The sequence below is a fragment of the Phyllobates terribilis genome, unplaced genomic scaffold (assembly GCF_046119375.1).
Source record: "Phyllobates terribilis strain yellow unplaced genomic scaffold, ASM4611937v1 Scaffold_7__3_contigs__length_470593459, whole genome shotgun sequence".
Classification (NCBI taxonomy): Eukaryota; Metazoa; Chordata; class Amphibia; order Anura; family Dendrobatidae; genus Phyllobates; species Phyllobates terribilis.
The window spans coordinates 79,279,310-79,306,510 of NW_027362767.1; the positions used below are offsets into that span (position 1 = coordinate 79,279,310).

Below are 27,201 nucleotides of genomic sequence, written 5' to 3' on the forward strand. Positions count from 1 at the left end.
GCTAAAATCACAGTACACTCAATATGGCAGGAACCAGGGATAAATAAAGCGCATATGACTTACAACAACATAATGATCCATAAGAAGAATTAAGGTAGGAAAAAGGCTAAAGCGCACATCCGCATCATCTTCTAAGCTAAACAAGTGGCTTCTAGACCGACTTCTTTCTACTGCATCCTGTAAAGAAAAATAGATGAGATGGAACAGTGCAAATCAAAGGGTTTGTCCACTACTCAATCCTCAGGTTTCTCCTTTGAAAAATAAGAAAACCTATACTCACCTCCTGTGCGGATGCTGTTCCAGAAGTGTCAGCGCTGGCTCTCCCCCGGGATAGCGTGACATTATTATGTCACGTGATCCCTGTGGTCAATCAGTGCTGGCTTCATTCTCCGCACCTTCAGACATATCACATACGTCCAGAGGTAAGAGAGCAGCAGCTGCTGCTATATAGTGACTCTTGCTCAAAGTTGGAGTTTCGCATTAAACAGTGGCTTGGTCAGGAGCTTTTGATTCCTTACCGTAACTTTGACTTTGATTTCGTGGAGCCCGGTCTTATATTTTTCTGCCATCCATTGTAATACATATAATGGACCGGATGAGTGCACAGCTTCCCCAACTTCATTGCCATCTATGAACACCTTTATGGACGTGATGGGGTCTGGAGAAAATACCAAGATTCTTTAAAAAAAAAAATAACGAAAAAAAAAAAAAAAAAAATGGTTAGGTGAATTTGATCAAACTATTTAAACAGCGTTCACACTATGTTAATGGTACATCCACAAGAGCTTGAAAGCTGCGAGTCTACAGTAGCAAAAACTGCACCGAATGTGTTTTTCTGCAGTGGAATTCAATGAAGAAATGCTGTGGATTTGCCGCAGGCTTCACCCTTTGCAATCCAAAAGGGCAAAAATCTGGAAGCAGAGTCTCGGAAGAGACGCTCTCTTCTAGTCACCTGACCGCTGCAGACAATCACAGGCTGCAGTGACTTTGAAACGGAACAAACACCGCTTTCGAAGCCAGCTCAGACCTCTAGGGCGACCTGTGCTGGATCTGTGGCCAATGAAAGGTTAGTATGTCTCAGTTTATTATTTTTAATTATTCCTGCTTAAAAAAAAAACAAAACTAATTTGACTGTCAGACAACCACTTTAAAGTTTAAGAAAACCTTGACAATGGCATAGAGACATGTCAGAAGTTTGGAAAAGGAAGAGTATGAGACAGCGGACAGTCCCTTTAAATCTAATTGTTGGGACGCCTCAGTCAAGCAATTCCTACAATCTTGCTCATACATGAAGTCATAAGATGATGACGGGGACTCATATTTACATTTTGAGCTTTCTTAAAAACACAGTAATCTTAAAGAGATACTCCGTAAATATGACCACTAAGACCACCACCCATTATCTGAATGGAGGGGCTGAAGCATTAAACCATCTGTACAGTATCTAGATTCTAAAAAGAGCCGTCTTCTCCTCCTCCATGATCGCCAAGCACCTCCAAGTCCCAGTCCGATAACCATCTATCAGATATGAATGGATGCATGGTGTGGATCAAGAGAAGTATAAAGGGGTTGGTAACCTTTCGGAACTTTTTTTTTTACTTAATCAAATGTATTTGGGGTTAAAAACAATTTTTTGCAAATGGGTTTCAATAAAAATGTTCTACCCTTTGGCTTTTACAGGCTCTTTGTTTCCTGGCATATTCAACATTGATGTAATCTGTGACCATAAATCAGCCGAGGGGAGCTCAGAAAAAGAGATAAATGAGGTATAAATGCTCCATCAGACCATCATAGCGAGCTCACTGACGGATACTCAGTTATCTCATTCTGCAGCCAGCTATAGACAGTGCAACAAAGAGGCTCTAGAAAGCTAACACTACATTTTTTTTTAATTAAATCCAACAGAAATTAATTTTTAGCCCAAAATGCATGCATTTAAGTAAGGAAACAAAAATTGTTTTTAAAAAGGTGGACAACCCCTTTAACACTTTTTTTTTTTTTTCCTTTCACTGTTACAGGAAATTCTACAGACAAGCAGACAGTCTGGGCAAGTTTTATTAATAATTTGTAGGTTTAATGTTCCTTCAAGGTATAAATAGCCGGACTGTGCTATTTTCTGCATAATTGCTTACTAAAAATGTCTAAGCAGAGACGACATCCTGACAGCGGGGCAAGCAGGAAGGATCTGTGCACTGCTCAGTTACATGCAATATACAGAGAGCACTTGCTAATGGTCTGAAGCACTTTAGGTGCAGCTACATCGAGTGATTGTAGAGCTGAGCAGAAAAGGCAGCGGATCCATGGATATAGAAACACAATACGTGTCCTGGCAACAGAACTTTTTTCTTATTGCTTGAATATAGCTAAATAAAAAAAATAATCATAATTAAAAGGGATTTTACTGTACAAATATAATAGTAATTAAAAATTAATTTATATACATCATTCATTTCAGACATATAGGGGCAGAGAAGAGGTCACCATGGGGGAAAAAACAATAGGTAACAACTCTGTACAAATTTCCCACAATATTATATTGTATACCCTTATGACATGGATGAAATGTTTAATCACTCACTCGCTCTTGCAATACATATTCCCCAGAGCGTTCTCTGTATACATACCAGGGAAGTAAGAGCCACATCACAAGGCAGTCAAAGGGCAGTCAGGAGTGGGGGGGACCTATTAGGAGAGCGCACACGTGGAGCGGGATGCCCCGACGCGCTTTCGGTCACCCTTCGTCTGGGGGCATGTGAGTGAAATGAGTACATCCGATTTTATAGGCGCCGGATGGCACCATAAACCGGAAATGATACTGGTGTCACCATGGAAATTAAGACGCCGTCCGGCGTCCGCGTGAACCGGAAGTGACGCATGCGTCACCATGGCGATCAAGACGCCAGCCGGCGTCCGTGTCAAATGACATCCGGCGGCAGAGGGCCGCTGCACCGGATATCAATGGAGACACAGAGAGCAGGCAGGCGTCGAGAACCCCACAGCACGATGCCTGCCATGACATGAGAGACTACCATCTTAAAAAGGTATACCTGTGGCCTAAATCTGGAATGCAAGTCTCTAATCTTCCACGGAAATTATCCAATTCTTCTGCTACATCTTTGAGTGATCATTCTGAAGCTTCCTCTTCATCTATGATGACAAGGTCTGGCACCTCCAATAAAAGAATGTGGGAAGCTAATTTCCATCCTTACAAACGTCAGGAGTATATATCACCAGACCATAAGAGGAATGACTTTAAGGTAATTAACCTTAGTAACTATAATTTGACAGATTCTGATATGTCCCTTCTAAGTAAGGGACTATCATTTGCGCCAGCTGCCCAGTTTGATGCCTTTACGGCTATCAAAGATTTACACATCTTTGCAAGGGCTTTGATCTTCAAGAGGTACTTTTTTGATGGTGGTCTCCATGATCTCTTCCCTACAGAGGAGGAACAGGCTGCAGTGAGAATATTGGAGGACCTGTCCATTGAACACAACACTCTAATTGGAGGTAAGATTCCGGACTCTATACGTCCCTGGTCTAGGAAGTTTCCCCCCCTTACGTCATGCGCCAATGTGGATCTTTTTGTTAAAATAGTCGCGGATGAATTTTTGGCACTTCCTCGCCATATTTCACGCGACAATCTAAGGATGAATGGGATAGGTTCAATGTGTTACAAAAATTACCTGACATCGTAATCAAGCCTGCAGATAAAGGGGGTAATACTGTCGTGTGGCCAATGCCAATGTATGAGAGAGAGGCATACCGACAATTAAACAATAAGATCTGTTATAAAAAGCTAACTTATAACCCCCTTATCTCATATATGGCTGAACTTAAATCTATTATTAAATCGGGCTGTAGCAGACCAAACTATCACCCAGGAATTGGCCTCCGCCCTTTTGATAGCTGAACCTACTATTCCCACACTCTACCTTTTACCCAAAATTCATAAGGATGCCGCTATTCCTCCTGGCCACTCAATCATTTCGGGAGGGGGTAACTTCCTGGAACATGTCAATAGGTGGATTGACTCGCATCTGCAGCCACTGGTTGAGTGTCTGCCCTCCTTTCTTAAGGACACTGGTGAACTGTTGAGGAAGGTGGACGGGCTTTACATTGAGGATAACACCATCCTGGTGACTGCAGATGTGGAGTCACTCTACACCAATATTAGACATGTTGACGATCTCTCCGCTGTCAAGTTCTTCCTTGACACCTCCAGTCTACCATTACCATTAAGGGCTCTCATTCTTGAGTTACTTGAGTTTACTCTTAACCACAACTTTTTTACTTTTAAGGGGTCCTTCTTCCTGCAGCTCCAGGGGACAGCCATGGGCGCGGCCTTAGCGCCCGCCTATGCCAATCTGTTCCTGGGTCTGTGGGAAAGGGACCTCTGCCTGTCAGATCGTGAGGAGGTGATGTGCCGCGTCCTCTTCTGGACGCGTTACATCGATGACATCCTCATGATCTGGCAGGGTTCACCATCATCTCTACAAACATTTATGGGTCAATTGAATCTTAATGACCTCAATATCCATCTCACTTATCAATTCAATCTACATCAAGTGGAGTTTTTGGATGTCTCTCTAAGGAGGGATGAATCCAATTGTTTCCAAACTACTGTGTTCCGCAAGCCCACGTCAACCAACATGCTTTTGCATGCCACACCCTCACATCCCAGACACATGCTTCAGTCGGTACCGGTGGGACAGTTCCTTCGAATTCGGAGGATCTGCTCCACTGATGCTGACTTTAAGAGGCAAGGCTCAGAACTTAAAGAGAGATTCTATACTAGAGGTTATAGCCGTCGCATGATTAAGAGGGCATATAATAGGGCAAAATTCTCGTCTCGACACAGTTTAATATATGGTAGCCAAATTAGAAGAAATGATAATGAACAAATGCGGTTTGTCAATAATTTCCATTGTCAATTCTCCCTATGAGAAATATTCTGGCCCGATCATGGCACATCCTCAAAGCTGACAATGTTCTATCACGGTTTATCCCAGATAGGCCGTCCATTTCTATCAGACACTCCAGGAATCTTCGGGATTACCTGGTACGCTCACATTATGAGGATTCGGCGGTTACTACATTCTTGGATGGGCAGACAAGAAGAGGTGGATATGTCCCTTGTGGTCGGTGTGTAGCATGCCCAAACGTTGAACGGATTGATACATTTTTTAATTCTGATGGGTCCAAGACTTATAAAATTAATAGATTCATTACTTGTACTACAAAATATGTGATCTATTTTGCCACATGTCCTTGTGGACTCATATGTGGGCATGACCACCCGTCAATTCAAAGTACGGATCCGCGAACACGTGTTGGGCATTATAGCTGCAGCCGACCACACGGACACATCCACTCTAAAAACCATACCACGCCATTTTAAGATCCATCATGATTGTAATGCTTCGCTGTTCAAAATAAGAGGTATTGACTGTATTGTACCTAATATACGGGGTGGCAAGGTGGGGCTTAAACTTGCCCAATTGGAGTCCCGTTGGATCTGGACCCTTAACACCTTGCACCCCAAGGGTTTAAATGAGAGTAAAAGCTACTCTCCTTTCCTCTGACCTGTCACCACGCCTGTATAATTATATCTTAATTGGTTCAATAGTGTTGCGCTTTGATTTTAAATCGCATATTTATTTTATTTTACTTACCATTTTCTTATATTATCTCTTTGTACATCATTTAGGACTTCCCTTTCTTTTCCTGGATGCCTCCTGTCCACTTTTCACTGGGGACCTCTCCACTGGTTTTGTGAATATACATTGTTGCATCTACGTTAGAGTCCACAAAAGACTATATACCACAAGAGAAAATGAAGAACAGGGTGCATCTACGCTTTGTGTTATTTGCCTTTATAAATGTGTGGTCATGGTATACACTGTGTATATTCCTCTGATGTTCAATATTAATATAACAAAATATAAGACATGTTTTGATGGAAATAAATAAATGTATATGTGTATACTATATCCAATCTCTGTATGGCATCCCTATGCACCTTTAATGCAATATCTGCGGATTAGTTTAATGCACCTTGTTGTAACCCATAGGAAAATAGAAGATGTTGGTAATCCGTTTGAATCAGGTTATTTTTGCGGCCCCTAATGTATTATCTTTATACTCCATCTTGTGTTTTCATTGATAATGGGTCCTAATATATATATATATATATATATATATATATATATCTTTCTTTATTTATCTTACTGAGATATATTTATAAACATATGGGGTTTGCAACTATTTAGCCGCCTTTAATGATATACTTGGCCTCTTTTGATTCATCATTGATTATGTAACCTTTTGTCTGTGGTCCCCTCTAAAATAACATGTTGTTATCTACCAGTGTTCTTGTTGTCCCCTCCAATGTGTGCCTTTCCCTTCCCAATCCCATAATCCAATATTTCTTTTGGCACTTACGTATATGGGAATGCTGGGACCTGGCAGGCATCGTGCTGTGGGGTTCTCGACGCCTGCCTGCTCTCTGTGTCTCCATTGATATCCGGTGCAGCGGCCCGCTGCCGCCGGATGTCACCTGACGCGGACGCCGGCCGGCGTCTTGATCTTCATGGTGACGCATGCGTCACTTCCGGTTCAAGCCGACGCCGGCCGGCGTCTTAACTTCCATGGTGACACCAGTGTCATTTCCGGTTTATGGTGCCATCCGGCGCCTATAAAATCGGATGTACTCATTTCACCCACATGCCCCCAGATGAAGGGTGACCGAAAAGCGCGTCGGGGCATCCCGCTCCACGTGTGCGCTCTCCTAATAGGTCCCCCCACTCCTGACTGCCCTTTGACTGCCTTGTGATGTGGCTCTTACTTCCCTGGTATGTATACAGAGAACGCTCTGGGGAATATGTATTGCAAGAGCGAGTGAGTGATTAAACATTTCATCCATGTCATAAGGGTATACAATATAATATTGTGGGAAATTTGTACAGAGTTGTTACCTATTGTTTTTTCCCCCATGATGACATCTTCTCTGCCCCTATATGTCTGAAATGAATGATGTATTTGTGTATAATAGAGGACTTACTATGGAGATTGTCATGTGGAGTGGGTTGTTTTTAAGCTCCTCCTATTGTACCTTTTCTTACCCTCATTGTGTACCTGACTATTTATAATAAATTTTGCCAAAATCTTTTTCAATCTAGTGGCCCCTTTATCATCTTCTTTTTCCTCTTTTTGTGCTCTTCATGTATGTTTGACGATGGGGTCTATTTAGTCCACTAAAGGTAGTGTTTATTATGGAAATAAATGTAATGTCAATTTAGAACATACACCCGATACAGGGTGCATTCACTACCCTTTTTCCATGAATTGTGTGAGATAGATATATAAATATATATATAGATATATAAATATATATATATATATATATATATATATATATATATATATATATATATATATATATATATATATATATATATATATATATATATATATATATATATATATATATATATATATATATATATATATATATATATATATATATATATATATATATACACATACATACACACAAATATTTTGTATTTGATTTCTTTTACAGTACACCTTAATGTACTATTAAAAGAGATTTCCGCTGCTGCTCCCGATGTCTGTTACTGTCTGCAGGACGTGGACGCCGCCTCGACAGCACTGCAATCAATCAGTGAGCTCCGTGGTTCTACCCGAGTTGACGTCACAGATTGTCTGCAGTGTCGACACCTTGACACCACTGCAGCCAATGACAAATGACACCAAAAACAGCTGTGGAAATTAATCTCTGGACCAGGGGAGGGCGAGTATAGAGCAGCTGTTTTACTTTTTTATTTTAAACACATTGCAGCCGGACAACCCCTTTAAGCAATTGTGAAAACCGGATTCAAAATTGTATGGTTTTGCCAACCCTGATTTATGTGCATCTATAGCAACAGATTACAAACAAACCTTGTACGGTCAGATATTGCGTTCATAGTCCATCATGAAGAATAAAGGGACTGATGGTACAAGGTATAACTGCTGGATAAAAGTAAAATAGGTTTTGTTTGTAGTTATTTGCCACAGAGACACATAGATCTGTGCCAGAGCTGTAGACACAAAACCATACGTTTTCAGTTAAGACTTTTTGCAAAGTTGCTCCATTTTCATTGGCGACAATAAAATACATAAACCCCCTCCCCCACCCCGATTCTGGCATTGTGAACCCCAGTCTTAATGATAGGAGATCTGGAGTTTTATACATCAAATTCATGAACAGGTGTGCGTCATTTAATGAATTTGGAGCATCTTACAATTTTCCTTACAGGTAAAAAGCATCAAAATCAATTTGTGCAAAAAAAATTTGAAAACTTTAAAGACGTTTTTTTTGCCAGAATTCTGGCAAAAAAAGGCAATTAAACAGCATCCTACTGTATTTTATGGACTGGATCACATTATTATCCAAACTATTTCCCCGGCCAGATTAAAGAGAAATACCGTATATGTGTGGAGTGCGAGATCTGCTGTAACGGCTCCACGGCAGGGTTGGAGTAAAGCGCAGATTTGGGGTTGGTGATCAGGATCGCTGGCCATTCTTCATGTTGGAGGTCTACAAAGCTGAGCAGGTCGTGATCAAAGGCAAAGATACGGAATCTGGGGGGAGAATAAATGGTAATATGACATCCAGCAGCAGGGTGTAGACTTGATTTATGTACCAGTACAGCGAGTGTTACCTTCTGTTGTGCATCCAGTCTCCCAGCTCCAGCTCTAATGTCCCTTGTAGGTGCTGCGAGTGCAGGACTGGGGCCAACCCTCCTAACGTGTGCAGGTGACCACACATGTAGGCCACGGCTGAGCTGTGGATGTCAACACAATGGTTAGATGGCACAACTTTTTAAAAGGTCTTGCAAACTTTACCTGGCTTTCTAATAAGTGACAATAAAAAGTTATGAAAGTTACTGACCTGTAGACTTTCAGATCTTGGCACAACGACAACTTTACAAAGTTTTAATACCTACTACTTATATTGCATGATTTTAAGCCTTTATCACAGATCTGGTCATAACATGCAGATATGCAAGACCCGTAGGTGGGCTTTAAACTTTAAAGGGCTAGACTTACATGATACGGCTGAAATTGTGCCATGCAAAATACATGCCCTATATACAAGAACACTCGGCTAAATGTTCATGTGTTGGAGTGAGGAACAAGCTGCTACCAAACACCGGACAGCGGCTCATCTCCCCTGGAAATAACAACCTAATACTTCTCTCCTCCGATATCATCTGTCGGGTGAGAATCAGGAGGACCCAATACACAGATGGTTCTGGCCTTTTGGCTGATGTTTATGTCAGGTGCGGATATACGGAGTGGGAGCTGAGCCCCCTTCATATGTCGGCTACGTACCTGTTACAGCAGCAACCAGAGCTAGCTCAAATTGCTGCTGTTATCTCTCCTTAAATGCTGCTGCCAGTTACTGACAGCAGAATTCAAGTGGTGATTAGGAGGGCTCACGCATCCGGACACCCATCGCTCCATAGCTGCTATCTCTGTGCTCCTACGAATCCCAGGCTGTGGCGGCGCTTTATAGAACATCATCATTTCGTCTATATACAATACTAATGGTTACGATATTGTTGTCTGATAACCCAGGACCAGGGGCTCCTACCCTGTCCCTAAGCGCCAGGGGAGTGCTAGCTATCCCTGCTCCCCAGGTTACTTCTGATGGTGAAGATGCTGGGGCCAAGTACCTTGCTGTTCTCCTGAATCAGCCCTTATCGGTCCCCTCCACCACCCAGGGAAGTGGGAAGGAATTGTGTATGTAAATACACCAGCCAGACAAACAAGGAAGGATGTACAGGGACAAAATTAAAATACCAAACACAAAATATGTACTCACAGACAACAGAGGGGAACACAGAAGGGATTAGGAGGGTAAACAAAAATAGAAGAGGTAGGGACTATGCACACAACAAAAACACCAAGCAACAGTCACAGAACAACTCTCCTTAAACGCCTCTACCGAACACTGCATCCTCCACTCCTCACCAGGCAGTACAAGACTTAACACTGGCAATCCAGATTGCCAGAGAAGAGACTATATAGGAGAGGGGAGTGGCTGATGCTGCTCAGCTGAGAACTTCCAAGAAGGAAGCTACAGAGACTCAAAGCCGAGCAGATTAACTCCTGTACTGCTGAAAGAAACTAGCACCATTTAATAAGAGGGAGAAATACTTCTATTCAATACAGGAGACGGTGAAGTCTTCTGGCTCCTCTCTGTCGCGGTAAAAATGTAATGCAGTATATAAAACAAGCAACCAAAGGATGGGGTTTTAAAAATGTAAACAAAAAAAAAACAAAAACCATAAGCTGTTTTTCCTCCAGTAAACAAAAAATACATGTAGTATTTTGGCATCTGCAAAAGTCCAAATAAGCAAAATACAAAGCGTGTTAACTCTACAAATGCTGCAGGGCAAAATAATAAAATAATGTAATGTAACCCCAGATATTTTTTTTTGGTTGGTGCAACTCCTCAAAAATAATGCAATGAAAAGCAGCCAAAACATTATATCTACACCAAAATGGTATCAATAAAAATGCCAGGTTGTCAGGTAAAAAAATCAAAACAATAAGCCCTCACATCAGCTTCATTGCCGAAAAAAAGTATAATTTTTTTTTTTTTTTACAAGTCTCAGAAAAAGGTGTTACAAGCCAAAATGATTTTCTTTTAACAAATTCTGTTTTTTTTAAATCAATAAAAAAATATATATATTAAAAAAGAAAAAGAAAAGAAAAAAGGACTATACAAGTTTGGCATTGTCGTAATCATGCTTCCAGATTATTTTTAAGTCCACAATGAACATTTCTCATTGTATGGTAAAAAGAAAGGAGGAATGGCATTATTTAAAAATACAGCAAGCGCAGCAAAAAAAAAAAAAGAAAAAAGGAAAGAAACAAAATCAAACCGTCATATGGGTATGTTTATAGAAAAACAAGAGTGCAAAAAAAAATTAGCAGCGGCAGGAAAGGGGGGACGTGGGATGTGGAGGGGTGATAACATCGCTATCACTTTATCTGTGTATAAATATGTATTTATCTGCACCTCATTACTGCCCGGACCCCCGGAGAACGGGACACAATGGTTGACGTTGGATAATGGCCGAACCACACCGACTGATTACTACGTAGACTCTCACGAGCGAGCGCGGACAACGTCTGCATCTGACTCTAAGAGAAGATGGAGACAGAACTTTGGTTATCTTCCTAAATAAGGATATATAAAACAAGATGATGTGATGAACATGGCTTTCTCCACCACCACATAGAATAATAGTGAAAAATATCCACCTAATTCATTAAAACTTTTCCAACTTAAAAAAAAAATTAAATAATAGAAAGCATTCCAATCAGGGAAGCTACTAATAGATGCAATATACATATATTAATCTGGTGTTTGAGAATCTGCAATGTAATAAATCCTTAGACCACCAGAGGCAAAGAAAACTAATGAGTGAATTCCTTGAATTATAAGCCATCGCAGATGTTGTGCTGGCATTTTGGTTTTTGTTATTAAAAATATTCCCTCGCTTTTACAATCGATTGAGCGCTCTTCCGGGCAGCTGACAGAGAAAACGTTACCTCTGCAGCACAGAAGAAGCGCAGGGGCGCTGAGCTAAGCAAGATTCAGCCAGCTTCAGAGAGTCGTGAGCAAGCTCCAAAGCATAGAGCAAGCAAAGGGCCTGCGCTCCTTACCTAGGTAATCAGCTACTCTGCCCAGGTTACCACCCTCCTCTGTAATGAACAGTAGACTACAGAATTAAAATCCTTCTATGAACGGATAAACTGCAACAAAAATGTTACAATTTTAACGAATTAAAGGGAATCTGTCAGCAGGTCTTTGCTACCCCATCTGAGAGCAGCATGATCTAGGGGGCAAAGACCCTGATTCCAATGACATATCACTTACTGCGCTGATTGCTGGAGTTTTGATAAAATCATTGTTTTATCTGCTGTAGATCTAGTAGTTCTCTAAATACTGAGCTCTGTATAACCCTGCCCACACCTCTGATTGGCTGCTTTTTTTGTACAGTGTGCATAGACAGAAAGCAGCCAATCAGGTGTGGGGGCGTGTTTATCCCACTTAGCACTAGGTTTACTAGTCCTATAATGATAATCTCTAGCTCATAAAACCGTGATAAAGATATGCTAAAAAATAATTTTTTCTATAAAATTGCTTTTATGTAAAAGTGCAAAACATAGAAAAACTATATAAATGTGGTACCGCTGTAAACGTACTGACCCAAAGAATAAAGCTGCCTTATCAATTTTACCACACGTGGAACAGAATAAAAAAAAACAATTCCTGAATTGTTGGTTTTTGTTTATTCTGCCTCCCAAAAATCGGAGTAGAAAGCGATCAAAAAATATCACGTGCCTGAAATTGTCACCAATAACAACGTCAACTCATCCCGCAAAAAACAAGCCATCACATAACTCTGTCTGCCAAAATCTGGAAAATTATAGCTCTCAAAATATGGCGATGCAAACACTAGATTTTACAAAAAATGCGTCTTTTAGTGTGTGACAGCTGTCAGTCATAAAAACCCCATATGATTCTGGTATTGCTGTAATCACACCGACCCGAAGAATAAAGTCGTCTAATCACTTATACCGCACAAGGAACGGTGTAAAAAAACTCTCGGGTTAGGGTTGGGCTAGGGTTAGGATTGGGCTAGGGTTAGGGCTAGGTTTGGGGTTAGGGTTGTGATGGGGTTGGGATTTTTTTCAAAAGTAAGAAAAAAAAGATGACGATATGGTGACTAGTGTTGAGCGCAAGTGCTCGCTACTTGAGTTTGCATCGGGTGCTGTGGTATGCATTGAGTATCGTGGGTATTTGAGTGACATGCTCGAGTCTCCGCCCCATATGCTTCACGGCCAAAAAAACTTTACGGGGATTGCCTGCCATGCACGAGCGATCCCCGCATGTTTTTTTTTGGGTGTCTAATAACCGTGAAACATGCGGGGCAGGGACTCGAGCATGTCACTCGAGCACACGCAGTACAGTCATGGCCAAAAGTTTTGAGAAGGACACCAAAATTATATTTTCACATGATCTGCTGGCCTCTGGTTTTTATTAGTGTTTGTCTGATGTTTATATCACATACAGAAATATAATTGCAATCATATTATGAGTACCAATAGGTTATATTGACAGTTAGAATGAGTTAATGCAGCAAGTCAATATTTGCAGTGTTGCCCCTTCTTCTTCAAGACCTCTGTAATTCTCCCTGGCATGCTCTCAATCAACTTTTGGACCAAATCCTGACTGATAGCAGCCCATTCTTGCATAATCAATGCTTGCATTTTGCCAGAATTTGTTGGTTTTTGTTTGTCCACCCGTCTCTTGATGATTGACCACAAGTTCTCAATGGGATTAAGATCTGGGGAGTTTCCAGGCCATGGACCCAAAATCTCTATGTTTTGTTCCATGAGCCATTTAGTTATCACCTTTGCTTTATGGCAAGGTGCTCCATCATGCTGGAAAAGGCATTGTTGGGCGCCAAACTGCTCTTGGACGGTTGGGAGAAGTTGCTCTTGGAGGACATTCTGGTACCATTCTTTATTCATGGCTGTGTTTTTAGGCAAGACTGTGAGTGAGCCGATTCCCTTGGCTGAGAAGCAACCCCACACATGAATGGTTTCAGGATGCCTTACAGTTGGCATGAGACAAGACTGGTGGTAGCGCTCACCTCTTCTTCTCCGAATAAGCTGTTTTCCAGATGTCCCAAACAATCGAAAAGGGGATTCATCAGAGAAAATGACTTTGCCCCAGTCCTCAGCAGTCCACTCCCTGTACCTTTTGCAGAATATCAGTCAGTCCCTGATGTTTTTTCTGGAGAGAAGTGGCTTCTTTGCTGCCCTCCTTGAAACCAGCCCTTGCTCAAAGAGTCTCCGCCTCACAGTGCGTGCAGAAGCACTCACACCAGCCTGCTGCCATTCCTGAGCAAGCTCGGCACTGCTGGTAGTCGGATCCCGCAGCTGAAACAGTTTTAAGATACGGTCCTGGCGCTTGCTGGTCTTTCTTGGGCGCCCTGGAGCCTTTTTGACAACAATGGCAGCTCTCTCCTTGAAGTTCTTGATGATGCGATAGATTGTTGACTGAGGTGCAATCTTTGTAGCTGCGATACTCTTCCCTGTTAGGCCATTTTTATGCAGTGCAATGATGGCTGCACGTGTTTCTTTAGAGATAACCATGGTTAACTGAAGAGAAACAATGATACCAAGAACCAGCCTCCTTTTAAAGTGTCCAGTGATGTCATTCTTACTTAATCATGACTGATTGATCGCCAGCCCTGTCCTCATCAACACCCACACCTGTGTTAATGGATCAATCACTAAAACGATGTTAGCTGCTCCTTTCAAGGCAGGACTGCAATAATGTTGAAATGTGTTTTGGGGGTTAAAGTTCATTTTCTTGGCAAATTTTGACTTTGCAAGTACAGTAATTGCTGTTAAGCTGATCACTCTGACATTCAGGAGTGTATGCAAATTGCCATTACAAAAAATGAAGCAGTAAACTTTGGAAAAATTACTATTTGTCTCATTCTCAATACTTTTGGCCATGACTGTACATGGTGCATACCTGAGTACCCGATGCAAACTCAAGTAGCGAGCACTTGCGCTCAAGACTAATGACAACTTATTCAATATGATGACCTAATGTTATCAAATTCTGTGTCGTACCTCAGGGTTCAAAATGTTCACTATACCCCTTAATAAAATCCTTGAGGGGTATAGTTTCCAAAATGGGGTCACTTGTGGGGGAGCTCCACTGTTTAGGCACATCATGGGCTCTCCAAACGCTAACAAATTGGAACCATGTCACGTTTGGAGAGCCCCTGTGTGCCTAAACATTGGAGCTCCCCCACAAGTGACCCCATTTTGGAAACTAGAGCCCCCAAGGCACCTATCTAGATGTATAGTGAGCACTTGGAACCCCCATGTGCTTCACAAATTGATTCGTAAAAATGAAAAAGTGGAAAAAAAACAAACACTTTCATTTTTACGAATCAATTTGTGGTCTAGTTTCCAAAATAGGGTCACTTGTGGGGGAGCTCCAATGTTTAGGCACACAGGAACTCTCCAAACGCAACATGGCTTTCGCTAATTATTCAAGCAAATTTTACAATCAAAAAGTCAAATGGCGCTCCTTCCCTTCCGAGCCCTGCCGTGCGCCCAAACAGTGTTTTTTCCCCACATATGGGGTATATGCGTGCCCAGTGGAAATTGCACAACAAATTTTGGGGTCCATATTTTCTTGTTACCCCTGTGAAAATAAAAAAAATTGGGTCTAAAGTAACATTTTTGTGAAAAAAGTTAAATGTTCATTTTTTTTCTTCCACATTCCAAAAATTCCTGTGAAGCACCTGAAGGGTTAATAAACTTATTGAATGTGGTTTTGAGCACCTTGAGGGGTGCAGTTTTCAGAATGGTGTCACTTTTGGGTATTTTCTGTCATAAAGACCCCTCAAAGTGACTTCAAATGTGATGTGGTCCCTAAAAAAATGGTTTTGTAAATTTTGTTGGAAAAATGAGAAATCGCTGGTCAACTTTTAACCCTTATAGCTCCCTAACAAAAATTTATTTTGGTTCCAAAGTTGTGCTGATGTAAAGTAGACATGTGGGAAATGTTATTTATTAAGTATTTTGTGTGACATATCTCTCTGATTTAAGGGCATAAAAATTCAAATTTTGAAAATTGCTAAATTTTCGCCAAATTTCCATTTTTTTCACAAATAAACGCAAGTGATATCGAAGAAATTTTACCACCATCATGAAGTACAATATGTCACGAAAAAACAATCTCAGAATCAGGGGGATCCGTTGAAGAATTCCAGAGTAATTATTTCATAAAGTGACAGTGGTCAGAATTGAAAAAATTGGCCTGGTCATTAACCCTTGGGGGTAAAGGGGTTAATATTTACTTTCCTACCTGATTAACTATTCCAAAGAAGTTGTAAGGCCTCTTGGGTCCAGGGGTTAGGGTCGCATCAACACAAATAAAAGAATAATTGCCAAATGGGGTGTGATGAATGTAGTGGAAGGAGCCTTCTTTCTGCCATCCTGAATATTTCCTGTAAATGAAAAAAAAAGAATTTACATGTGTAACGGCGGGGTGATTTCAACTTTTTCTTAATTTTTGACATTTTTAAAACTTTTTTTTTTTTTAGTCTTTTTTTTTTTTTACTTATAATTGTATTAACACTACAGTATTGCTGTATATAGTGAAAATGACAGGCTTCTATGAAGCCCAGCCGAGAGCCAAGATGGCAGGGACAGGGGCCTTCAGCAGGTTATCGGATGTCATCGTCACCCCACAATAACATGGGCACCTGAATCAGCACGTCAAGGGAATCATACCATTTAAATGCTGCTGTCAGTGATTGACAAAGGCATTTAAGGGGTTAAAAAAATAATTTGCAAATCGAAGCTAGATCTGATCATTGATATTAGCTGGCAGGCGAATCGTCCCACTTAAATGCTGCCATCAGTGATAGACAGCGGCATTCAAGGTGTTAAACAACTCTGGATTTGATCACTGCTGTTAGATGGCAGGTGTTGGCTGTGTAACGCAGCTGGCACCAGCACCATACACCTGTGATGTACATGTACGGCAGATGCAGTAAAGGGTTTTTTCGCCGACCGTGTCTGCTATTGCAGCTCAGAACCATTCTAATGAAAAGAGCAAAGCAACAATGTCAGACACGGCCCAAAGTTGAGAATTTTCTGTTTCTGGAAGAAATCAGTTGTTATTTATCTATTATACTTAAAGGGAAACTAGGAAAAAAAATGAATCAGGATAGTCTATAAATGTAAAAAGCAAACAAAAATAACCCCAATACATACAGTACATTCCCACGTTTCAGCACTGGTGGTCTCCAATAACCCAAGACCGGGAGGGACCACCAGAGCGTCAGCGCTGGACCTACCGGGGATTGAACATGTTCGATGTATCTGAAGCACCTCCATGCCATCATTAGACCCTTCTCATCACATACTTTTAGGCACTGGTGTTTCCCACATACCCCAATATGAACGTCACGTTCTCTACCTGTAGTAGTTATTGCTGTTGCTCAGGTCTGCAATGTTAAACGAATCTACAAAGAACAGAAATACACAGATTATGGTAAAGCAAACAAGAAAATCATGGTTATCTATATGCTCTACAGACCAGGAGGATGGTGAGCTCTAGAGTAGGGGGTGCACAACCTGCGGCCTGGGGGCCACATTCAACCTGCGATGCCATTCTGTGTGGCCCCCAACCGTGGACAGAAAACTAGGGGATATCTCTATGTGAGCAGCCACACAGAGAAGAGAAGTGGCAGCAGCGGAGGAGCAGGGGCTGGAAAGTAGCAATGGAGTCCTGTGGAGACGTCGCTGGGTGATTGGGGGTCTCTTACCCGTTTGGCCCTCCAGAAGAATCCACAGAAAAATGCTTCAAATTGAATAAGATTCCTATTAGTTTTACTGTAAAATGTTCAAAATAACACAAAAAACTGTACACTGTGTGCACTAAAGGAGCTCTCCCCATGAAATCAGTCGAAAAATTATTCACAGAGTATTTGACGCCCCAATCAGCCTTCCCCGGATTGGTTCAGTATGATAATGTGGCCCTTGGACCAAAAAAAGGATTTGCACCCCTGATCTAGAGGGAGGGTAGAGCTTTCATTTGGAAGAAGTCAGTGGTCATCTGATTGATCACGTGCCAATTACCAACTTTTCCTGCTTCTTTCAATAGAGCATAGAGCAAATAGTCACTATACTGAAAAGATCGTATGATAAATAGGAAGCCCCCCCTCCAAAAAAAAAAAAAAAAACACAAAAATCCCCGCAATGCACTGACCAGCCGGCAGCTCTCCCTATCTGAGCTTGACAGCTTCATGTATTTCTATGCAGCCATCACACTCGGGTCAGGAGAGCCGCCGGACAGTCCATGCACTGCTTTCCAATCTTGGTCCGATTTATACAGCCATCTGACTGCGCCCATTGTATGCTGGTAAGTGACAAAAAAGGAAGAACCAGCACCTATAGTGCTGAAAGAATGCTAATTAACAAAATTACAAAAAAAAAAAAAAAAAAAAAAAAGAATGGCAAGAGTAAAGGATAGTTCCTGGGCATATTAGATTGCTCTTACACTCTGCACGTATACCAGCTTATGCTCCGGCTCATTTCTTTGGTTTTGCTTTAGTTTTTTTGGACTTTGTACAAACAGGGGTGTGGCCCCCTCCTTTCTGAGCTAGGTATTTCATCTATATGAAGGGCAATCCTCAGCTACATGTTGCACATATTATCTGCACATAAACTGATATTCAATGCAGATTTTGACATTTGTAGCAGGTGGAATCCGACAGCCAAAATCAGCAGATAATGCCATTAATTTGCCGCATGAGCAGGGACCTTTACAGTTGGATATGACACAACAGGTTTTTTTTTTTTTAAGGAACATGTACTATAAAAGTAGCCCTTTAAGAAGAAATAGGGAGCCGTACTGATTCTCCTACCATGGTTTCCACGAATGTCTATCCAGGTTGTTTTTTCCAGTATTTGTGACCTGGTGAGCACAGACCGATACGTCTGCCATTCGTCTTCATATTGGTCCGAACCCAACTTGTCCTTCGTTTTCCCGTCTGTAAGATCCCCTGAAAAGAAATGATAAAGTGTGACACTCCAGGAAAACGTACCGACGTCAGTAGGCCGATCTTATCTCTGAGGACATGATCCTTAAGACATCTATAAGTAGTGTTTGGGGTTGGTTGTGGACCCCTCAAAGAGATGACCTTTTTGTCGGGGTTCAAGAACCATGTCAAAGTTTCCGATTCCAGAAAACACCTTTCCCCGGAATGTAGTTTGTTTAAAAAAAAAGAAAAAAGAAAAAGGGCTTTGCTCACCCTCCACAGGTCCAGCACAGAGTCTTCTTTCTGCTCTTTTGTCTGCAGCACTATTGATGTTGCATTGACAGCGCTGCAGCCAATCAGTGAGCTCAGCAGCTCTGAGCAGCTTGTGCTATCCATTTAGGCAGAGCTCACTGGTTGGCTGCAGAACAGTCAAAATAACATCAGTACTGCAGACAATAATAGACATTGGGACAAAGGTGAAGAGGAATCAGCGCTGCACCCAGGAAGGGTGAGAAGAGCACTTTTTTTTTTTATTTTTTTTTTAAACAAACTGCAACCAGGGTTTTTTCAAAACAGGAAAACCCCTTTAAGTAAACTTATATTTTTCACACTTTTTAGATTGTCTACATGTCAGTATAATCTGTTATATCTGTATATATCTGCATCTGAGATGTTTTTTTTTTTTATCAAGTACATTACTTTATGTTGGTATAAAAAGACGTTTTCTTCAAAAATCTAAAAATACACAACAGTAAGCTCAAAATGGGACCAGAGGTGCAGGTTTTTTTTTTACTTATATTTATTTTAATAATTGAACACAAGATAAAAAAAATAGCATCTGAGCACAGGAGAAATGGAAAGCAGGCAAAGCTTCTCAGAGCAGAATCTTATCTGAGAGGTCCCGGTGCCCCCATAACAGCAATATCGTCCACAATTCGTTGCAGATTGCACTTGCTCCGCAGCCGCCACTTCTTCATACAGAACGATTGCTCTCTTTAGTTTTATATTAGCCGTCAGGGAAAGTGGTCAGCAGGTATCGTAAACCCGTCTTATTTTAAAGAATAGATATCTGTAGACTTGATATCAATGGCCCAATACGGAAGTGAGCAGAACTATATAATCCCATTAAGGATGATATGTTTAAAGTGGGAGGAAAGGGGGTGAGGGTGAAGGTAATTGACAAGTAAAGTGACTAACAATGACCAAAGAAGGGTTCAGGAGAAGAGAGATAAGGGTTACAGATCCTGTTGTCACAACGAGCTCACTGATGGATTTACCGTTAACTCATTTGCAAGCCATCAATAAAAGAATCAGTATAAATGTTATGGAAGGCAAAAAGACCATCATTTTGTGATGACACCTTAAAGGGAATCTGTCACCAGATTTTTGTTACCTAATCCGAGAGCAATGTAATGAAGGTAAAGAGAAGCTGAATCCAAAGATGTATCACTTAGATTACAGAGTGCAGCCGTTCTGATACAATCAGAGCTTTTAGATTTAGAATGAAGCAGAGCTGAGGAAGCTAACCCCACCCACACCACAGCTAACCCCGCCCACACCAGGCTCTGTATAATGTACATAGTCTATAGAGAGTGAGTTGCTTAACACAGGAGGGGGCGGAGTAGAAGTTAATTTAGTCCGGCAATGTTAATCTCTTAGTGATAAATCATTCACAGTTAGTAAATAACAGCACTCTGACAAGTGACACATCCCTGAATTCTGTGTTTTAGCTTGTATCTCTTGCTGTCCTCAGATTACATAGCAAAAACCTGCTGACAGATTCCCTTTAATAAAAAAGTGACCAAGCGATGCTCATACACTTTGTAGGATGTGTTTCTGCTGCTGGGATCTAGACACCCCAGTGGGACACGCACTGGATTAAGCAGGTGCTGCTGGTGTATACGGGAGCTGCCTGACATACAGTACAAACCAAAAGTTTGGACACACCTTCTCATTTAAAGATTTTTCTGTATTTCCATGAATATGAAAATTGTACATTCACACTGAAGGCATCAAAACTATGAATTAACACATGTGGAATTATATACTTAACAAAAAAGTGTGAAACAACTGAAAATATGTCTTATATTCTAGGTTCTTCAAAGTAGCCACCTTTTGCTTTGATGACTGCTTTGCACACTCTTGGCATTCTCTTGATGAGCTTCAAGAGGTTGTCACCGGAAATGGTTTTCACTTCACAGGTGTGCCCTGTCAGGTTTAATAAGTGGGATTTCTTGCCTTATAAATGGGGTTGGGACCATCAGTTGTGTTGTGCAGAAGTCAGGTGGATACACAGCTGATAGTCCTACTGAATAGACTGTTAGAATTTGTATTATGGCAAGAAAAAAGCAGCTAAGTAAAGAAAAACGAGAGGCCATCATTACTTTAAGAAATGAAGGTCAGTCAGTGCGAAAAATTGAGCAAACTTTGAAAGTGTCCCCAAGTGCAATTGAAAAAACCATTAAGCGCAACAAAGAAACTGGCTCACATGAGGACCGCCCCAGGAAAGGAAGACCAAGAGTCACCTCTGCTTCTGAGGATAAGTTTATCAGAGTCACCAGCCTCAGAAATCGCAGGTTAACAGCTGCTCAGATTAGAGACCAGGTGAATGCCACACAGAGTTCTAGCAGCAGACACATCTCTTCAACAACTGTTAAGAGGAGACTTTGTGCAGCAGGCCTTCATGGTAAAATAGCTGCTAGGAAACCACTGCTAAGGACAGGCAACAAGCAGAAGAGACTTGTTTGGGCTAAAGAACACAAGGAATGGACATTAGACCAGTGGAAATCTGTGCTTTGGTCTGATGAGTCCAAATTTGAGATCTTTGGTTCCAACCACCGTGTCTTTGTGCGACGCAGAAAAGGTGAACGGATGGACTCTACATGCCTGGTTCCCACCGTGAAGCATGAAGGAGGAGGTGTGATGGTGTGGGGGTGCTTTTCTGGTGACACTGTTGGGGATCTATTCAAAATTTAAGGCATACTGAACCAGCATGGCTACCACAGCATCTTGCAGCGGCATGCTATTCCATCCGGTTTGAATTTAGTTGGACCATCATTTATTTTTCAACAGGATAGTGACCCCAAACACACCTCCAGGCTGTGTAAGGGCTATTTGACCAAGAAGGAGAGTGATGGGGTGCTACGCCAGATGACCTGGCCTCCACAGTCACCAGATCTGAACCCAATCGAGATGGTTTGGGGTGAGCTGGACTGCAGAGTGAAGGCAAAAGGGCCAACAAGTGCTAAGCATCTCTGGGAACTCCTTCAAGATTGTTGGAAGACCATTTCCGGTGACTACATCTTGAAGCTCATCAAGAGAATGCCAAGAGTGTGCAAAGCAGTCATCAAAGCAAAAGGTGGCTACTTTGAAGAACCTAGAATATAAGACATATTTTCAGTTGTTTCACACTTTTTTGTTAAGTATATAATTCCACATGTGTTAATTCATAGTTTTGATGCCTTCAGTGTGAAAGTACAATTTTCAGTCATGAAAATACAGAAAAATCTTTAAATGAGAAGGTGTGTCCAAACTTTTGGTCTGTACTGTACATCAATGCCGATACGATTAGTAAGCCCCGCCACTATACGAGTATGTTATGCTGCACACGGCTCAGGTCAGAAGCTGCAGGAAACATTTCAGTACAAGTTCTGTTACCGGTTACAAGGACAATGGCCGGCCCGATCACAGAGAGGCTCTCAGTGCAGAAGACCTCGAACTCCGAGACCCGGAGGGGATCCAAGAACTTACTGACGTGAACATCCGTCACCTGCAACACCAGAAGCAGAAAGTCAGCGATCACATTCCTCCTGTACCATACAGCCATACTCCTCCCAAGTTCCCTGACACCGATGATGACTGAGTCTGACCCCCAGCAGCGCGGATCCCCGCAGTCAGCCGTCAACTGTGAGGGGAGGTGGGGAGGAATGGGGGGACGCAGCAGCCATCCGTCCTCTACGGGAGGGTGGGGGGACCCCCGCAGACGACCATCCTCCACAGGAAGGGGGGACCCCCACAGACGGACATCCTCTACAAGGGTTGGAGGGGACCACCGCCACAGTTGGATGTCCTCTACAGGAGGAGGGGTGACCCCCGCAGACGTCCGTCGTCTACAGGAAGGTGGGGACCCCCGCAGATGGACATCCTCTATGGCAGGGGTCGACAAAGTTGTTCAGAATCTAGGAGCCAGCCAAAAAAATTAGGAGCCAGAATTTTTTTTGTTGACAAACTGTACATATAGACCCCCTCACACACGGCGTCTCCCCGGGGAGCACGGCCTTTGTATGTACTTACACAGGTAGCGGGAGATGAGAACGGGCCCCCGGCCACAGCGATCCTTCCCCCCAGGGCCGGCTCCAGGTTTTTCTGGGCCCCGGGCGAAAGATTCTCAGTGGGCCCTTTTAACACATACACGATTCATGATGCACAGATACGGCGGAGAAATAAATATATATATATATATATATATTTATTTATTACACATGGCCCAGCCTGCCCCCTCATCCTTCACATACGCAGACATATGCGCGCGCACACACGGTACGAAGACATATGCGCGCGCACACACGGTACGCAGACATATGCGCGCGCACACACGGTACGCAGACATATGCGCGCGCACACACGGTACGCAGACATATGCGCGCGCACACACGGTACGCAGACATATGCGCGCGCACACACGGTACGCAGACATATGCGCGCGCACACACGGTACGCAGACATATGCGCGCGCACACACGGTACGCAGACATATGCGCGCGCACACACGGTACGCAGACATATGCGCGCGCACACACGGTACGCAGACATATGCGCGCGCACACACACGGTACGCAGACATATGCGCGCGCACACACGGTACGCAGACATATGCGTGCGCACACACGGTACGCAGACATATGCGCGCGCACACACGGTACGCAGACATATGCGCGCGCACACACGGTACGCAGACATATGCGCGCGCACACACGGTACGCAGACATATGCGCGCGCACACACGGTACGCAGACATATGCGCGCGCACACACGGTACGCAGACATATGCGCGCGCACACACGGTACGCAGACATATGCGCGCGCACACACGGTACGCAGACATATGCGCGCGCACACACGGTACGCAGACATATGCGCGCGCACACACGGTACGCAGACATATGCGCGCGCACACACGGTACGCAGACATATGCGCGCGCACACACGGTACGCAGACATATGCGCGCGCACACACGGTACGCAGACATATGTACACATACAGACATACACATAGATAAAACAGACAAATATATATATATACAGTCATATACACTGACATTCACATACATGCACTCACACAGACCCATTACTAATATTTTTAATATGGGGATTGGGGAAGCCTCACTCACCTGTCCCCGGTCCAGTGTCCTGTCCAGCAGCTCCTCGGGTATGGGGACCTCCGCTCCGACAGTGTTTGATTGCCGGCACTCCCCCAGACATGGCCGCGCGCTGTGCGGCTGTGTCTGCTAGTAATGACGCGGCAGGAGCGACACACAAGCACAATTAAAGGTGCAGTGCCGTCGACCCTGCCGTGTCATTACTAGCAGACACAGCCGGACAGCGCGCGGCCATGTCTGGGGGAAGTGCCGGCAATCAAGCAGCGCCTGCGTTCCTGAACAGGTGCCGAGGAAGCGGCCAGGGCCCCGACAGTGAGTGGGCGGGTGGGTGTGTGGGCCCAGCCCCGACAGTGAGTGGGCGGGTGGGTGTGTGTGTGTGTGGGCCCGGCCCCGACAGTGAGTGGGCAGGTGGGTGTGTGGGCCCGGCCCCGACAGTGAGTGGGCCCGGCCCCGACAGTGAGTGGGCGGGTCGGTGTGTGGGCCCGGGCCCCGACAGTGAGTGGGCGGCTGGGCCCCTCTGATTTTCCAGGGCCCCGGCACTTGCCCGGGTACGCCGGATGCTGACGCCGGCCCTGCTTCCCCCGTAACCCAACTCTCCCTGTCCAGTCCCGGAGCATAAGGGGGGCGGAGCAAAGTGGAGAAGGCGGCCTGAGCGATACTGTCCCTGCTTCCTCCGATTGGATGACTCCGTGCAGGAGGTGGGATTGGATTGAGAGTATTTTTTTTTCTTCTCAACTCCTCAAGCACCAAGCACCAGGCAACATTTTCTAGGCGCCACTGGCGACCAGGCGCCTGGGTTTGTCGAGCCCTGCTCTATGGGAAGGGGGGGTACCGCCGCAGTCGGCCATCCTCTACAGGAGGAGGGGTGACCCCCGCAGCCTTCCGCCATCTACAGGAAGGTGGGGGCCCCCGCAGATGGACATCCTCTATGGGAAGGGGGGGACCCCCGCAGTCAACCGTCCTCTACAGGAGGGACCCTTTAGCTGTTTGCAGCCCCCCGCCCGGGACTAGACGTCATGGATCACACAGCAGCAGCAGAGCATCACTGAACCAGACGAGAATATAATTATCAGCAGCCCTCGTACTGGGGGCACAGGGTGAGATAAAGCTCCACTCATGGAGGGGAACAAGCATGGAAGCAACCCCAAAGTAGAGCGCAGCCATGACACAACACAACCTGATAACAGAGCCCCAGTTACCTGCACCGCCCAGAAGACATTGCTGAGCTCCTTCCCCGGCACGCTGCCTGCCGCCCTCCTGGCACTGAGCTGCGCCCGCCGCCCGGTGCTGCTGTACTTCCCCAGCATCAGCGCCAGCAGCAGCGCCACACACAGCCCGCTCACCACCTTCAGCATCCTGACATGACAACCAGACACCAGCATGCCGGCCCGCCCCACTCCGGGCAGCGCTGCCGCTGCCGCTGCCGCCCCCGTCACTTCCGCCCAGTCACCCTCACCATAGAGAGGAGGAAAAAACGTCACGTAAAGCGCGTTACCATAGAGACGGCGGCAGCGGTCCAGACGTCCAGGCTTGTCTGTCCCTCGTGTGGCTGTGGGAGGACCTTAGCGTTACCCACTTACAATAATTGGTTTCGTGACCGCGTGTGGCGTGGACGTGCCCAGACCTTCCCCTATAAGTGTCACTGCCAATAACGCTGCGTTACGTACCACAGGGAGGAAAGCAACTGCCGGAAGGCGCGGCTGACGTCGTAAACCACACCCTCAGGTGCTGCTGCACGTCGTGTGTTGTTATGGGACATTAGGGGGAGGAGGAGGAGGGCTGGTGTCAGTGAAGATGGAGGAGCTCGAGGGAGACCGGGAGCAAAGCAACCTGGTGAGGAGAGAAGTCACGTAGTGAAGCCATGGGCGGCATTACTACAGCAGTGCAGGACACCTCTGTGATGGGGGGACATGTATGTGACGGGGCGAATGGGGGGGGGGGGGTAACACGTATGTGATGGGGTAAATGGGGGGGAACACGTATGTGACAGGACGAATGGAGGACGTGTATGTGATGGGGAGATGCGTATGTGCCAGGAGACACGTGTATGGCAGGATGGGAAACATGCATGTGATAGGACCGATAAGACACGTATGTGATGGGACCGATAAGACACGTATGTGACCGGGTAGGTGTGAAGGTCCGAGGTTGTGGGTTGTAATAATCACCTGGGCAGGTTAACCATGTAACTATCTTTATTTCTCACATCCATGGTAATACAATAACTAGGTAAATGGCCAAAATACAACTCTCTCACTCAAGTTCTCAACCTGGGATCAGTAGTTCCACTGACTTAGTACCAGGCGATACTCCCCGTCCCCCAACTTTTTGTTGGCTAACAGATTTCTTATCTCCAGCCAGTATAGTCTGTAGCCACAGTCCATGATCCTCCAGACAACAGATAAAACGAAGCACAGGTATCCAGTAGCAACAGCCTTTTAAGAAAGTTTAAATCCCAGCGACTGGTTCCACAACTGTAGCACGTTCATTCAGCCCTGTTGGTACTGATCTCCAAGACTCCATATGCCATCCATCCGTGGTCCAGGTCCTCAGATTAGATCCTGTCCCTTTTGACATCATCCCACCAACTCCTCACTAAATATTTGGCTTCTTTTCTTCTTCACTTGGATCAGCCCGCTGGATGGGCAGAACTGCTCTACCCCCGCCCCCCTGCTAAGTTTGCATTACTGGAGGTATTTCTCTCATGTCGGACCCATCACCTGGGTCTACATGTGAGACTCCCTGTGGTGACTGATCCACCGGATCTACTTTCAGCACTCACACAATGGGCCTAGTTGCTGTTTGAACAATGGCTTAAAGCTCTGGCGATACTGATGAGATTAGTGGAATGCTGGACCCTTTACAAGTAAAATTAGTGTACATAAACTGACGAGCAAGCAGAAAATTAATAAAACACGGCAAGCAAATCTCTAATAAAACACAATAATAATATTGATGGAAACGGAGCTCCGTGCTGGAAAAGTCTGTCTGTAACTGGCCAGCCCCTCACAGCAGGAGATGTGCATGGCATGGGATACATGTATGATGGAACGGGGGACACGTATGTAACGGGACTGGAGACTCGGCAGGAGTGACAAATGTCATAGATCAAAACAATGTGTATGTGATCGAAGACCTCTATGTAACAGGAT

At 44.1% G+C, this 27,201-nt stretch overlaps 2 protein-coding genes across 5 annotated transcripts in view; one reads left to right on the plus strand and one right to left on the minus strand.

The window, feature by feature from the left end:
• Nucleotides 1–25,712, minus strand: part of TMEM62 (transmembrane protein 62) — a 43,744-nt gene extending 18,032 nt beyond the window's left edge. The window contains exons 1-10 of one of the 2 annotated variants that reach the window (XM_073638852.1): nucleotides 25,545–25,712; nucleotides 22,329–22,440; nucleotides 18,558–18,695; nucleotides 17,108–17,153; nucleotides 15,989–16,130; nucleotides 11,099–11,223; nucleotides 8,730–8,852; nucleotides 8,494–8,649; nucleotides 519–678; nucleotides 64–177 (exon numbers count right to left, since the gene is read on the minus strand). In XM_073638852.1, coding sequence (XP_073494953.1) covers nucleotides 64–177; nucleotides 519–678; nucleotides 8,494–8,649; nucleotides 8,730–8,852; nucleotides 11,099–11,223; nucleotides 15,989–16,130; nucleotides 17,108–17,153; nucleotides 18,558–18,695; nucleotides 22,329–22,440; nucleotides 25,545–25,547 — 1,119 coding nt within the window. In that variant the 5' untranslated portion in view covers nucleotides 25,548–25,712. Of the gene's footprint in view, nucleotides 1–63; nucleotides 178–518; nucleotides 679–8,493; nucleotides 8,650–8,729; nucleotides 8,853–11,098; nucleotides 11,224–15,988; nucleotides 16,131–17,107; nucleotides 17,154–18,557; nucleotides 18,696–22,328; nucleotides 22,441–25,248; nucleotides 25,516–25,544 lie in introns of those variants that run through there. The other variant, XM_073638851.1, reaches the window with a different exon arrangement.
• The window catches only part of UBR1 (ubiquitin protein ligase E3 component n-recognin 1), a 117,378-nt gene continuing 115,723 nt past the window's right edge, over nucleotides 25,547–27,201 (plus strand). For 2 of the 3 annotated variants that reach the window (XM_073638848.1, XM_073638849.1), the window contains exon 1: nucleotides 25,548–25,882. In XM_073638848.1, coding sequence (XP_073494949.1) covers nucleotides 25,844–25,882 — 39 coding nt within the window. In that variant the 5' untranslated portion in view covers nucleotides 25,548–25,843. Of the gene's footprint in view, nucleotides 25,883–27,201 lie in introns of all 3 variants that reach the window. The other variant, XM_073638850.1, reaches the window with a different exon arrangement.